Source organism: Phyllostomus hastatus, unplaced genomic scaffold (assembly GCF_019186645.2).
Source record: "Phyllostomus hastatus isolate PE091 unplaced genomic scaffold, TTU_PhHast_1.1 phas_contig_551, whole genome shotgun sequence".
In the NCBI taxonomy this organism is placed as follows: domain Eukaryota; kingdom Metazoa; phylum Chordata; class Mammalia; order Chiroptera; family Phyllostomidae; genus Phyllostomus; species Phyllostomus hastatus.
Genome location: NW_025333909.1, coordinates 9,755,293 through 9,769,475, shown reverse-complemented (window position 1 = coordinate 9,769,475; position 14,183 = coordinate 9,755,293). Strand labels below are relative to the sequence as shown.

The following is a 14,183-nucleotide window of genomic DNA, read 5'->3' as shown; positions in this document are numbered from 1 at the left end:
TGCAAACCATATACATTACCAGGGGCCAATATGCAAAATATGTAAAGGACTTATACAACCCAGTAACACAAAAACAATCCGATTAAAAAAATGAGTAAAGGGCATGAATTGACATTTTGCCAAAAAAGACACACAAATGGCCAACAGGTACATGAAAAGGTGCTGGACAGCACTAATCATAAGGGAAATGCAAATCAAACTACAATGAGATACCACCTTATACCTGCTGGAATGGCTACTATTAAAAAGAGAAGGGATAAGCAATGTAGATGAGGCTTTGCATAAAAGGAGCCCTTGTGCACTGTTGGTGAGAATGTAAACTGATACAGCTATTACAGAAAACAGTATGAAGCTTCTTTTTTAAAATTTGAAAAATTTTAAGTATGATCCAGAACCCCCACTCCTGGGGAAATATCTATAGGAAATGCCATCGAATCTTGAAGAAAATATATGTAAAGAGGGAGATATCTATATATATAATCTATATATAGATATATAGATATATAATGGAATATTATTTAACCATGAGAAAGATGGAAATGCTGCCATTTGTGACGACATTTATGAACCTGGAGGTCATTAAGCTGAGTGAAATAAGCCAGACACAGAAAGTATAGTGCATAGTATCACTATTATGTGGCATCAAAAACAAATGCTGATTTCATAGGAACAGCAAGTAAATTGATGGTTGTAGGGGCCAGGAGGTGGGAATAATAATGCAGGGTAAATGGCACAAAGTTTCAGTACTAAGAAGTTCTGTTTGGGGTGTCTGGCATGGTGACTGTGGGTAAAACTGTACCGTGCACCTCAGAGGTGGTGAGAGTAGATGTTAGGTGGTCTTGCCACACACAGAAGAGTTAACTATTCGAGATGATGTATGCATTAATTATCTTGACCTTCATCGTCATTCCACTATATATATATATATGTATGTATATGTGTGTGTGTATATATACACACACAGTATGTAAATGAAATACATTCTATACATATGTGCATATGTATATGTATATATGATCCTCACACTATATGCTTTAAATGCATACAACTATGTTTGTCAGTTACTCCTCAATAAGTTAGAATGAATGAATACATAATATGTACATCAACACAGACACACAAACACACACAAACTACTTGCCCCCCAAACTCATCCTATTATCTTTGTTTTAGAATTTCAGTCAATACGACTTAAATATTTCAAAGGAAGAGACAAACTAAATCTTTAATGTTGAGTTCAAATATCCCATTTCCAGTTTCATTTTTATGAATGAGAATTTACCCACATTGTTGAGGAGAAACAGAGAGACATGTTCACACATGCCTGTGTTCAAATAGCTCTATTCTCTCGTGGTTATAAATTTTATAGCATACTATTTGCCTCTTGGTCTTTTATAGCATTGATTTGAAATCCTGATTCTGCCCCTTATCACTTTAGGAAAATTACTTAACTGGTCTAGTCTTTTTTTTTTTTACTTGTAGAATAGGAATGAATGATAATAATGTGGGTTATATGATGTAGGATTATTGCGAGGATTGAATGAGTTAATATATGCCAAGCAGTTACCTGTGTAAGCATACTGCACCAAGGAATTAAGTGCATTAGGGTCAACTCCTTCCATCTTGACCTCTTCTTGTTTGGCTTCAAGCACATCATTAGTAAACATTGCAGCAAAATAGTCAGACACGGCACTGAGAACCAACCTGGAAATAAAAACGTTTCACAGAAGCTTAAATCAGTCCACAGTTTTATTGAAAAGCTGAAATGCAGTCAATAATTTTGTAACACTGGTGAGACTGTCTTTTGGATCAAACTTTCACAGTTTAGTAAAGTATAGTTAAGTCGAGCCCCTGGCTGGAGTAGCTCAGTGGATTGAGCGCGGGCTGCGAACCAAAGTGTCGCAGGTTCGATTCCCAGTCAGGGCACGTGCCTGGGTTGCAGGCCATGGCCCCCAGCAACCGCACATTGATGTTTCTCTCTCTCTCTCTCTCTCTCTCTCTCTCTCTCTCTCTCTCTCTCTCTCCCTCCCTCCCTTCCCTCTCTAAAAATAAATAAAATCTTTAAAAAAAAAGTATAGTTAAGTCGAAAGGCAAATAATAGGTTGCTTTTTTTAAAGAGGATTTGTGCTGGTTTTCTTCATCAATTTCTCAAAAGTGTGTATCTTCTAAATACCCTACAGGGAAGTGAATCATACATGGTGATGCTTTTTAATACAGGATGATAAAAATCTATTCTCCTCAATATTCCAATTTCTTTTTGTAAAATTAAAAAAAAATTGAGCCCTGGCTGGCATAGCTCAGTGGATTGAGCGTGGGCTGCGAACCAAAGTGTCGCAGGTTCGATCCCCAGTCAGGGCACATGCCTGGGTTGCAGGCTATAACCCCCAGCAACCGCACATTGATGTTTCTCTCTCTCTCTCTCTATCTCCCTCCCTTCCTTCTCTAAAAATAAATAAGTAAAATCTTTAAAAAAATGTATTGTTGTTCAAGTACAATTGTTTCCATTCTCCCCACACCACTCCCTCCCTCCCTGCCCACCCCCACCTCCCACCCTTAATCCTTCTTCCCTTTGGCTTTGCCCATGGGTCCATTATACATGATCTTTGACCTGACCCTCTTTCTCTCTCCCCCTTTATCCCTCTCCCCCCTCCCCTCTGGTTACTGTCAGTTTGTTCTTTAGTTCAGTGTCTCTGGTTCTATTTTGCTCGCTTGTTTGTTTTGTTGTTTAGGTGCCACTTGATATTCCAATTTCTAATCACTGGACGGATCCTTTCTCCTTCACACTCGCTACCATCTCGCAAGGTTCCGTCTGCAGGAGGACACTTACCGATGAGCTGGGATTCGGAGGTGGCCAGCGATGAGGAGCACATCACACAGCTGTTTCTCCTTCAGGTAGTTCTCCATTTTATGAAGAGTTTGCTCTGCGTGGTTGGCGGCCTGGAAGTGCTCCTCACAGATGCTAGCGTTCATTTCTTCAGGATGCTGTGCACGTGATCTGAAACGGGGGAAGGAGTGAGAGCATGGTTGAGCAATTGAAATGCAGGCACATTTACTTCGGAAAGAAATACACTCTGATTCTCAGCATTTCCCTGTGATGGCTGCTTAATGCTCCCCTGAAGTCAAGTGTCATAGTTAGTATTTACGTCTGAAGTGGAACCACACCGGGCATGCTTCAGCTGCGGGAGGAGCATTCATTGTCTGAACACAGAAACATCCATTCACAGAGCTGGAAGAAAATATAGGTTGTAATGATCAACATCAGAGTCTACCTTTTAAGTAAGATTTCTGTAAAAATCTGTGATACTGGGAACTAAATGGAATCTTTTGTTTTCCATAGAAACAGCGACAACTGGGAGGTAACCTCTACGAAGAAGTTGGTGGTCCCGGGCCCACTTTTACCCCTGAGGGCATACAGGAGAGACTGCATGGTGTTCCTTGGTGGAGTTTTGGAGATTTGAGGTCAGTGAAAACTGTAAGGAAATGTTTTGTGTATCTGTATTTTAAATAAAAGAGAAGAAAACAAAACACGGGAGGTGCTAGGTAAGTTTTTTTTTAAACAAACAAATAATATCAGTGACAAATGCATTTCACTTTACTTTTAATATACTATTCAAAATAAAATAAACTAGCCCTGGCTGGCGTAGCTCAGTGGATTGAGCGCGGGCTGCGAACCAAAGCATCGCAGGTTCGATTCCCACTCAGGGTACATGCCTGGGTTGCAGGCCATGACCCCCAGCAACCGCACATGGATGTTTCTCTCCATCTCTCTATCTCCCTCCCTTCCCTCTCTAAAAATAAATAAATAAAATCTAAAAAAACAAAAAACCAAAATAAAATAAACTGATTTATGGGGAATTATTTCATTATAAAATTCTTATCTTAGTTGTAGTTTTAAAGAGCATAAAACTACTTTTTGTGGCATGGCTAGCTGTCATCAAATTGTAATGGGTTACAGAGTGAAGGGCTCCCAGAAACCAGAAAACCAAGCCCCACAATCCTTGACTGGGGAAAAGAGCAAGTGTGTGGCAGAGTTTAAGGTGCATTGCATAGCAAAACCAAGTGAATAGCCCTGCCTTCCTGTGGGGAAGAGCGCTTTGACCCAGGGCGAATTGTGTACGTGACTCCGAGAACGTTCAGGGACTCCAGACTTCGGGGCGGATGCCCACCCCGGATGTCCCTGTGTGATTGGGAACTCTGGCCCTGACTAAGGAGGATGGGGGGCGGGGGGGGGGGGGCGGGGACACTGGCAAAAATAGCAGATGCACACACACCACAGGATGGGTCCGATACAAACGAGGTCACAGGAAGTTCCAAGCGGAACATTTAAATGAATTCAAATGAATGAAAAGGGAAGAGGGTGAAGCCACGTGCTCCGGACTTAAAGGAGGCCCACGTGGGAGGTCTGAAAGTAGGGGTGAAAGAGAGCCACCGGGTGTGGAATCAGTGAGAGAGCACGTCTGAAAGCCAGGAGTCTAGTGAGTCCCCAGAGCTGGCGGTGGTGCAGCGGGGGACCCGCGCAGCCACCTGGGTTTGCGACAGATGCCTGGGGCTAAACCGTGACGGTGGAATGCTGAGCCACGGACTTTTGCTTTCCCGAGAGAGGATACCTCTGAGTGGTGTATTCTGAAACTGGCCTGGTTTGGCAGCGGGAGGCCGGGCTATGTTGTTTTGGGGTGACTTTTAAAGGGAGCGGGACTTAAGGGCAGAAATCTGCCGTTACTCTAAACCTGTATAACCTTTAGATGGGTAACCCCTTTCCTTTTTCACCAAACTCTTGCGCTGGGAGTCGTGCTTCTTGGTGGCGGGCAATGGGACCCACAGCTGTTCCAGAACAGCACTTAGTGGGGTTCCGTGACAAAATTGTGAGACTTGTGATAGACTGCCGTGGTGATCCCATTCAGGACCTCTTGAGAGGTAAACATTTTCTATGTACATTCTCTCTTTCTCCCCTATATGTAGACACCAATTAGTTTGACACTACAATTTAAAACAAAAACTTCATTTGCAGCCCTGGCTGGCGTAGCTCAGTGGATTGAGTGGGGACTGCGAACCAAAGTGTTGCAGGTTCGATTCCCAGTCAGGGTACATGCCCGCGTTGCAGGCCATGACCCCCAGCAACGGCACATTGATGTTTCTCTCTCTCTCTTTCTCCCTCCCTTCCCTCTCTAAAAATAAATATATAAAATCTTAAAAAAAAACCAAACTTCATTTGCGAATGCATTTTTATCAAGATAACAAAATAATGAATCCAATTCTCGAGAAAACAATGAGAGCTGGCCTTTAAGTAGAGTATTGATTGAATGCTTGCGAGAAATGGAAAGCTTTTTCAATGCCATCTCCTTAATTGGGACACTTCACATTTTGAAAATTGTTATCAAGTTACACTCTAGGGACCAAATAAGCTATGCTGCACTAGAGTGCCACCTACAGGTAGGTGCATGCTCGCATAGTAAGATGTATAATTTTTGCTAAAACATTAAATATATTTAGCATTCTTTGTTCACCTTTACTGAAGAATAATTGCAAACATAAAATCGCCAGATATGAAAAGTGTCCAATGTGATGATTTGATATATATACATAAAAATTGTGAAGATTCCCCCATCTAGTTAATTAGCATATCCATCACTCCAATATTAATGAATTAATGTGGGTGATAATAAATTCTACTCCCTGACTAAATTTCATTTACATAAACAATGTTTTCAACTATATTCACCATGTTAAATTCCACCCTTAGAACATATTCATCTTTTAACTGAAAATTTGTACCTTTTACCAATCTTTCCCTTTCTCTCTCATGCTCAAGACCTTGTAAACCACTTTTCTACCTCTGTCTGTAAATTTCTTTTTCTGTAAACAGTAAACTCGATAACTCCAGCTAATTTCAGAAAATAGTATCATGCCTTGCTTCATTTTACAACTTCCTTCCTAATTCTACCTTATATTTTTATATTTTCTTCTGTGGTGCATTTTTCCCAACTATGTTTAGATATAACTGACATATAACATTGTATAAGTTTAAGGTGTACAACATGATGGTTTGATACATGTCTATGTTGGAAAGTGATTTCCACAATAAAGTTAACAGTTCTATCATCTCATATAATTATATCTTTTGTAATGAGAACAATTAAGATCTCTCTTAGCTACTTTCAAGTATATGATGCAGTGTTATTTTTTTAAAGATCTTATTTATTTATTTTTAGACAGAGGGGAAGGGAGGGAGAAAGAGAGAGAGAAACATCAGTGTATGGCTGCATCTCACATGCCCCCTACTGGGGACCTGGCCCACAACCCAGGCACATGCCCTGACTGGGAATCGAACCAGCGACCCTTTGGTTCGCGGGCCCGCACTCAATCCACTGAACTTCACCAGCCACAGCCGGTGTTATTAATTATAGTCACCATGGTGTATGTTAGATCTCCTGAACTTGTTCAATTTATAAGGGGAAATCTGTACCCTTTGACCGACATCTCCCCATTATTTCCACCTGCTGCAACAGCAACCATTTATCAACCAATCTGAATCTATGAGTTTGACCTTTAGATTCCACATTTAAGTGAAACCATATAATATTTCACTTTGTCTGACTTATTTCACTTAGCATAGTGCCCTCAAGGCTCACTAATGTTTGCACGTGGCAGGTTTCTTTCTTTTTTATGGCCAAACAGCATTCCATTATATGTGTGTGCATATATATCACATTTTCTTTAACTGTTCATCTATCTATCAGTGGACACTGAGGTTGTTATCGTACTTTGGCTAATGTGAATAATGTTGCAATGCACACGGGAGTGCAGATATGTCTTCGAGATACTAACTTCATTCTCTTAGTATATGTACCCAAAGGAGGGGTTGCTAGATGATGTGATAGTTATATATTCAATTTTTTGACGAGGTTCAAGCCGAATTCCACAACAGTTGCCCAATTTTACATTCCCACCAGCGTTTCACGAGGGATCCCATTTCCCAACACCCTTGCCAACACTTGATAACTCTTGTATTTTTATAATAGCTATTCTAACAAGTGTGAGGTCATATGTCATCATGATGTCATTTTTATTTCCCTGATCATTAGTGAAGCTGAGTATCTTTTTTATGGACTTGTTAGTCATTTGGATGTTTTCTTTCGAAAAATGTCTAAGTCTTCTGCTCATTTTTACTCTGGTTATTATTTTTTGCTATTGAGTTGTACTTTTCATATATTTTTATATTAATCCCTCATTAGGTAAATGGATTACAAGTATTTCTTTCCCATTTGATAGGTTCTGTTTTCATTTTGTTGATTTTTTCTTTTTCCTATACTTTTTTAAATCTAAATAAGGGCTTTCTTTAAACAAATAAAACTACGTTAACAGGAATATAAGATTTACATGGCTTTTTTAAAAAATATATTTTATTTATTTATTTATTTTTATACAGGGGGAAGAGAGGGGGAAAAAGAGGGAGAGAAACATCAATGTGTGTTTGCCTCTCACACACCCCCTACTGGGGACCTGGCCGGTGACACAGGCGTGTGCCCTGTCTGGGAGTCGAACCAGTGACCTTTTGGTTCGCAGGCCAACACTCAGTCCACTGAGCCATACCAGCCAGGACAGATTTACATGGGTTTTGATCACAAACCCAAGTGGTCTTGATTTGATGATGTGACCATAAGTAAACTTCTGTTAGAAAAGTCCTACAAAATTATGTATGCTCATTTCTGTGTAATTTAGTAGTCTATAAATTACCACTAAATAAAACTGATAAGATATTCTAGTGATCTCAGCAGTAGATGGAATATGATAATTTTAAGAATCTATTTTGATACATCATAACCTTATTTGCATTATGGTAGAATTAACATAACAACATATAACAATAGAATCAGGCCTGCAAATAACCATCATCCTTATTGAAACCAAAAGCCTAGAAGCTAGGGCTCTTTACAGTTTAAAGAGGACAAAGAAGTGATTTTCAGAAACAAATGTGGAAATTAGTTAGATGAATAGGATGGAATATCTGGGCCACGAGGTGTTTTTCTAGCATTCTTTAAATTATACTTTCGTACTTTAGAGGCTACTATGAAAAGTCTAGAAACAAGAATAAAATAATACTGTCACTGGGCTCTAAGAGCAAATGTTGGCCGGCAATACTCCTTTTAGGTATCTGAACTTCACTTTAACATAAATATTGCCCTGGCATAGAGAACAGCTAGCGTTTCATAAAACCAAGAGGCACATAATTGCAGTCCAAAGGAAAAAACATGTTATATACACACAAATAAATATATCAGCAGTAGACATTCTGGGGCTTAGGGTGCAGTTTTTTTTTATGAAGGGTACAGTTTCTGTAAAAACATTTTTCTAATTCACAAAATACTAAGATTATTTAAGGCGTATTTGATATACTACTATTGTACTACTTATCACATTCCATCTTGCATTATAGTTATTCATACACATATTTTATGTCCTATACTAAATGTAAGCAATGGGAAAGCCGTTGTTTTATGTAGCTCTCTCTCTGTGAGGTTACTTTGGATATATTATGCATTCTAGATGTTTATTCAATGTATGACGGAAGTAGTAGTTTTGAGGGGACTTTAACTTTCATGTGATTTTTGTTTTCCACACATGAAAATCTACAGTAATCCATTTGCTTGGTTTTCATTTCCTATTGTAGTCACTGTAAAAACCATGCGGTCTGAATGATTTTACCTTCTTTAACAACAGTGAGATCATTTTGATGTGCAAAACTGATTTTAAATAGATTGTCAAATCAAAGCACCTTTGAAAAATGAGCAGGCCTCAGCTAGTGGGAAGGTCAAAAGCTCAAAGTATCTCAGCTAAGGTTGTCAACATGACAAGAATTTTAGAGTTGTCTGTTGGAGAAAACATTCCCTTTGTTATTCACAAAGTGCTTCTAAGACAAGGTTTGAGAAGCTACAGCCCATGGGCCCAACCCAGCCAGCCATCTGTCTGTAAGGTTCGTGACCTCAAAGTGGATTTTGCATTTTTAAATGCCTAACACGATCAAAATGCAAAAGTAACATTATCTGAAATTCCAAACATCAATGTCCATAAACATGGTCTTATTGGAATACTGTAACACTCATTCATTTCCATATTATTTATGGCTGTCTGCACTGAAGTCCAAGTTGAATAGTTGCTGTAGGGACTGGATAGCTTGAAAAGCCCAAAATATTTACTCTCTCTTCTTTGAAAGAAAAGATAAACCTACCCCTGTTCTAAAACATTCATTGCATTTATGTCCCACAATGTGCTTGTAGAACATCCAGCAAGGACCTCAAAGTTTTTATCATCTTAGCTACTGTATTTTCTTAGTTTGATTTTACAATCCAAATAACACAATGATGTATTAAAATGGGTCGTCAAAATATGTCACATGAAATTCCCTGCTTGAATTACTAGAAAATGTTACCTACGTAACATTACCATGTCAGATATCCACTTTAGCGAATGAAGGAAGGATGTTTGTCATTAACTAGATTATGAAGATACGTGGAAGTCTCCTCGGATGAGAAATTAAATGAATGAATTGGTAAAATACCAATGACATACCTATTATAAAATAATTAACTCAATGATTAAGCAATGGCTAATTAGGAGGTAGTTTTATCATCTACCTCTATGAAACTCTAGTATGCTTATCCGGAATGATGAATGAGTTAGGATGAAAATTGTTCATAAATGTTAACATTTATTGAACATGTACCTGAGACACTGCCCAAATATTTATTGCTTGCAATTAATCTTCGACACAACCATATGAGATCAGTGCACACGCTTTCCTCATTTTAAAAACTAGAGAAAAAGACCTATTGCGCACCATGGTGGAGTGAGATGGCTCCTTCGTATTTCCCATTGTACTTGCCTGTTCATCAAAACTACTTGGACACCTATAACCCAACAAAGGTTCCTCTGCTCCACACTCTAGGATGCCTGAGAGATCTGAACATCAATACAAAGGAAGGTGGATATCCTGAAACGTGAAGGGGATGCAGCGTGGGGTGCACAACAAGGGTGGCACCCACAGACATGGTTCCCCATGTTTGTGTAGCTGAGCCCGCAGCCCCAGCAAATCCGTTAGCAGTGGAGGACTTGGAGTGCGGCCCCACACCGTGGTAACTGGAGGGTCTGGCTTTCTCCTTCAATTGCTGTGAAGCCTGGTAGCAACAACAGGGACATGTCCATGGTCTCCAGGTGTTGGGGACCGCCCTGCCTGGTATCAGAAGCTGAAACCTCCGCCTAGGCTAAGGCTAAGGGAACGCCCTTGGAACCGTAAGCCAGCAAGGAGACAAAAGCTTATCTCCCTGGCAGGAGCGCTGCTTCTGCTGCTTCATTCATGACTGAGCCCCAAAAAGCTTGGTCGGTCAGCCAAAGACGGGTAAGATTCCCCACGGGGGGAACAACCTAAGACAGGCACGATCACTTTGGGAGGCCCCCCAAAAGAAGGACTTGGGGGGCTGCAGCAAAAGGGGGTGATGGACCCTCGCTCCTCGGCTTTGACATAGCCTGAGTTCTCAGCGTCTGGGAGAAAATCTCCTTATCTCTTGGTTGCCTTAGTTCCCTTGCCCCACTTAAGCCTGAAACAATGACAGGGTGGTGCAGCTCTGTGCTGAGAAGTGCGGATTCCCCGGGGTGATCAGGCCTAAGAAAGAACATGTAAATTCCTGTGAAACCTGCTTTGTTTAGAATGCTCTCAGTTGAATGAGAAGGGTCCAAGGAGGAAGTTAGTTTGTTCCTTCAAGTCTTACAGCTCTTTGACTCTGACTCAAAATAGACCCACAGAGTTCCTTGTTATCTATTGTTTGATCCTTACTTCCCCTAATGAGCACTGTAGTTTACCTGAATTCTTATGCAAAACGAGCCCAATAAAAGCAGGTTTGGACGGTAAATGGGCGCGCTCCCCACTAGAGGGGGGTGGCCATCCCATCCCTACTTCCCCACAGAAACTAGTCTGTCTCTGTGCATGTTTTTTCTCGCGTGTTTTTCGGCGAGCCATCGCAGCGTTCCATGGTCACTGCTGGCCGTTGACCCACGCATCATCCAGGGACAGCCACAGAAAAACAAGTAGCAGTGATGCAAGCTTGCAAACAGCTTTCTCCCCAAACTGTCATACTCCCTCACCACAGTGGCTGTGCCCCAACCCAGGTGAGTCAGACACGGATTGGAGCACCCACCACCCCGGTCAACCAGGTGGCGACTTGAACAACCGAAGTCATCCTTCCCTGCCATGACCCTGGAGACCTAAGTAGTGCACATAAGAGCAAACAAAAGTTTGTACTACAGCACTGTATACCAGAAAACAAAAGACCTCCATTTATCAACCTGCTGAAATTTTAACATCAAAATGATACCAAAATAAAAATGGTGTTCATCACTTCCAATTGCCAGAAGAGCCACCTGTTTAGCACCATGAGCAGCCAAAGTAATGTGGAAACATGTGAGCAAATAACAAGTCTCTTGAAACCAAACTCAAAGCACAGGAAGGTTGTGACCTGAGTAATAAGGAATTCAATGTAACAATTATGACGAAACTCAATATAATACAAGCGAACTTTGAAAGGCATTTCAATGAGCTCAAGAGGAAAGCTAATGAACAGAAGGAGTACATTGCCTAAGGTATGGAAATTATAAAAAAAACAAATTTTAGAACTGAGCAGTTCAATCAATGAGATGAAGAATGCATTAGAAAGCACTGAATATAGAGCAGACAATATGGGAGGGAATCAGTGAACTTTGTGATAGAAATCTAGAAATAATTCAGGTAGAAGAATAGGAAAAATGAGATTTAAAAAAAAGATTTTATTTATTTATCTTTGGAGAGAGGGAGAGGAAGGGAGAAAGAAAGGGAGAGAAACGTCAATGTGTGGTGGCCTCTGGCATGCCCCCTAGTGGGGACTTGGCCTGCAACCCAGGCATGTGTCCTCACTGGGAATCGAACCAGCAATCCTGTGGTTCACAGGCCTAAGCTTAATCCGCTGAGCCACACCAGCCAGGGCCAGATCTTTTAAAAAAGAAAAGAACAGGTTGAGAACTGTCTGACTTAAATAGAAAGAGCAACATAAGGAGAGTGGGTATCCCAGGAGAGAAACAAATGAAAAGAAACATTGGAGATACAGAGCAAGCAGAAAACAAAAGGGAAAATGGCACTAGTAAAGTGTTTAAACACCAGTTGTAATTCCGTATGTAAGTGGAGTTAATTCCCGCAGCAAAACGGTCAGTGTAGCTGAATGGGTCAAAAACAAGATGTACTACATGGTGCCTTCAGCAGATTCATCTCAGCTCCAAAGACAAACATAGACTCAAAGTGAAGGGGTAGAAGATGCTTCTCCATGCAAATGCTACCCAGATAAAGTGCGTGCAGCCGTGCTTATATCAAACAAGACAGACTGCAAGATAAAATTGTAACAAGAGACAAAGATGGACATTTTATGATTATAAAGGAGATAATCCATGATGAAGGCATATCATTTACTAATATATTTGCACCCAATTCAAGAGCACCAATATAGGGAAAGCAATTAGAAATAAACCTAAAGGCATAAATAGAAAATAAAATAATCATAGTAGGAGACTTTGACAGCTACCTTGAGTCAATGGATAGATCATGCAGACAGAGAGCCAAAAAAGAAAACATTGGCCTTGAATTACACATTAGAGCAGATGGACTTCATAGATATTTGCAGAGCTTTCCATCCAAGGGACAGAATACATATCACTGTCCAGTGCACACGGAACATTCTCAAGGATTGACCGGACCATGTGTTGGGACACAGAATACATCTTAAAAATTTTAAGAAGTTTGAGTCCTGGCTGGCGTAGCTCAGTGGATTGAGCGCGGGCTGCGAACCAAAGTGTCGCAGGTTCGATTCCCAGCCAGGGCACATGCCTGGGTTGCAGGCCATGACCCCCAGCAACCGCACATTGATGTTTCTCTCTCTCTCTCTATCTCCCTCCCTTCCCTCTCTAAAAATAAATAAATAAAATCTTTTAAAAAATGTTTAAGAAGTTTGAAATCACATCAAGCATTTGTTCCTCCCACAACAGCATAAAACTAGATACCAACCATAAAAAAGCTGGAAAGAATTACAAATACATGCAGATATGGAAACAATTTAAGTGTCCGCCAATTGATGGATGGATACAGAAAATGTGACATGTGTACGTATTTAGACACAATGGAATACTACTCAGCCATAAAAATACTGCCACTTGTGACAACATGCATGCATGTTGAGGGCATTATGCTAAGTGAAATAAGTCAGATGGAAAAGGACAAAAACTGTATGATTTCACTCACATGTGGAATTTCAAACAAAGAAACAAACTGACAACCCAAAACAAAAACCTACTGAAATACAAACAACATATTCATTTCCAGATCCTCCCATGCTGTCACAAAAGGTAAGATTTTCCTCTTTTTTATGCTCAGGTAGTATTCCATTGTGTATACTAAAAGAAAAAAAACCATGAGTGATAAGGCAGTTCTGCTTTTGGTTTTCTGAGGTAACTCTATACTGCTTCCCACAGTGGCTGCACCGGTCTGCATCCCCACCCACGGTGAACGCGGGTTTCCTATTCACCACCGCGTCACCAGCACCTGTCTGTTGATTTACTGATGACGGCCATTCTGACCAGTGTGAGGTGATGTCTCCTTGTGGTTTTCATTTGCGTCTCTGAGGGTCAGTGATGTTGAGCACCTTTTCATGTGTCTGCTGCCCATCTGTGTGTCCTCCTCTTTGGAAAAGTGTCCATTCAGGTCCTTTGCCCATGTTATAATGGATTATTTTTGGTTGTTGGGTTTTAGAAGTTCTTTATAAATGGTGCACTTGAGCCCCTCATCAGATGAATCACTGGTGAGGATGTTCTCCCATGCAGTGTGTTGTGTTCTCATTATGTTGGTGGATTCTGGGGTGCAGAGAGGGGAAGAGGGTCAAGGGGATACGGTGATGGAAGGCGACTTGACTTGGGCGGTGAGCACACAGTACGGTGTGTACATGACGTGCTGTGGAACTATGCACCTGAATCCTGTATAACTTTGTTAACCGGTGTCACTGCAATACATTCAATAAAAGGAATTAAAAAAACCCACGAGTGATATATTACGGCAGAATCTGGAGCTTTCCCTGACATTTCTATCATGAGTCTCTGGCAAGCTACCAGAAAATAAA

General features: G+C 40.6%; 1 protein-coding gene across 2 annotated transcripts in view; it reads right to left on the bottom strand.

Annotated features, from left to right (window-relative positions):
- The window catches only part of KLHL4 (kelch like family member 4), a 49,468-nt gene that overhangs the window by 23,498 nt on the left and 11,787 nt on the right, over nucleotides 1–14,183 (bottom strand). For both annotated transcript variants that reach the window (XM_045847410.1, XM_045847409.1), the window contains 2 exons: nucleotides 2,828–2,995; nucleotides 1,568–1,704 (listed from right to left, as the gene is read on the bottom strand). In XM_045847410.1, the coding sequence (XP_045703366.1) occupies nucleotides 1,568–1,704; nucleotides 2,828–2,995 (305 nt within the window). The remainder of the gene's footprint in view (nucleotides 1–1,567; nucleotides 1,705–2,827; nucleotides 2,996–14,183) is intronic.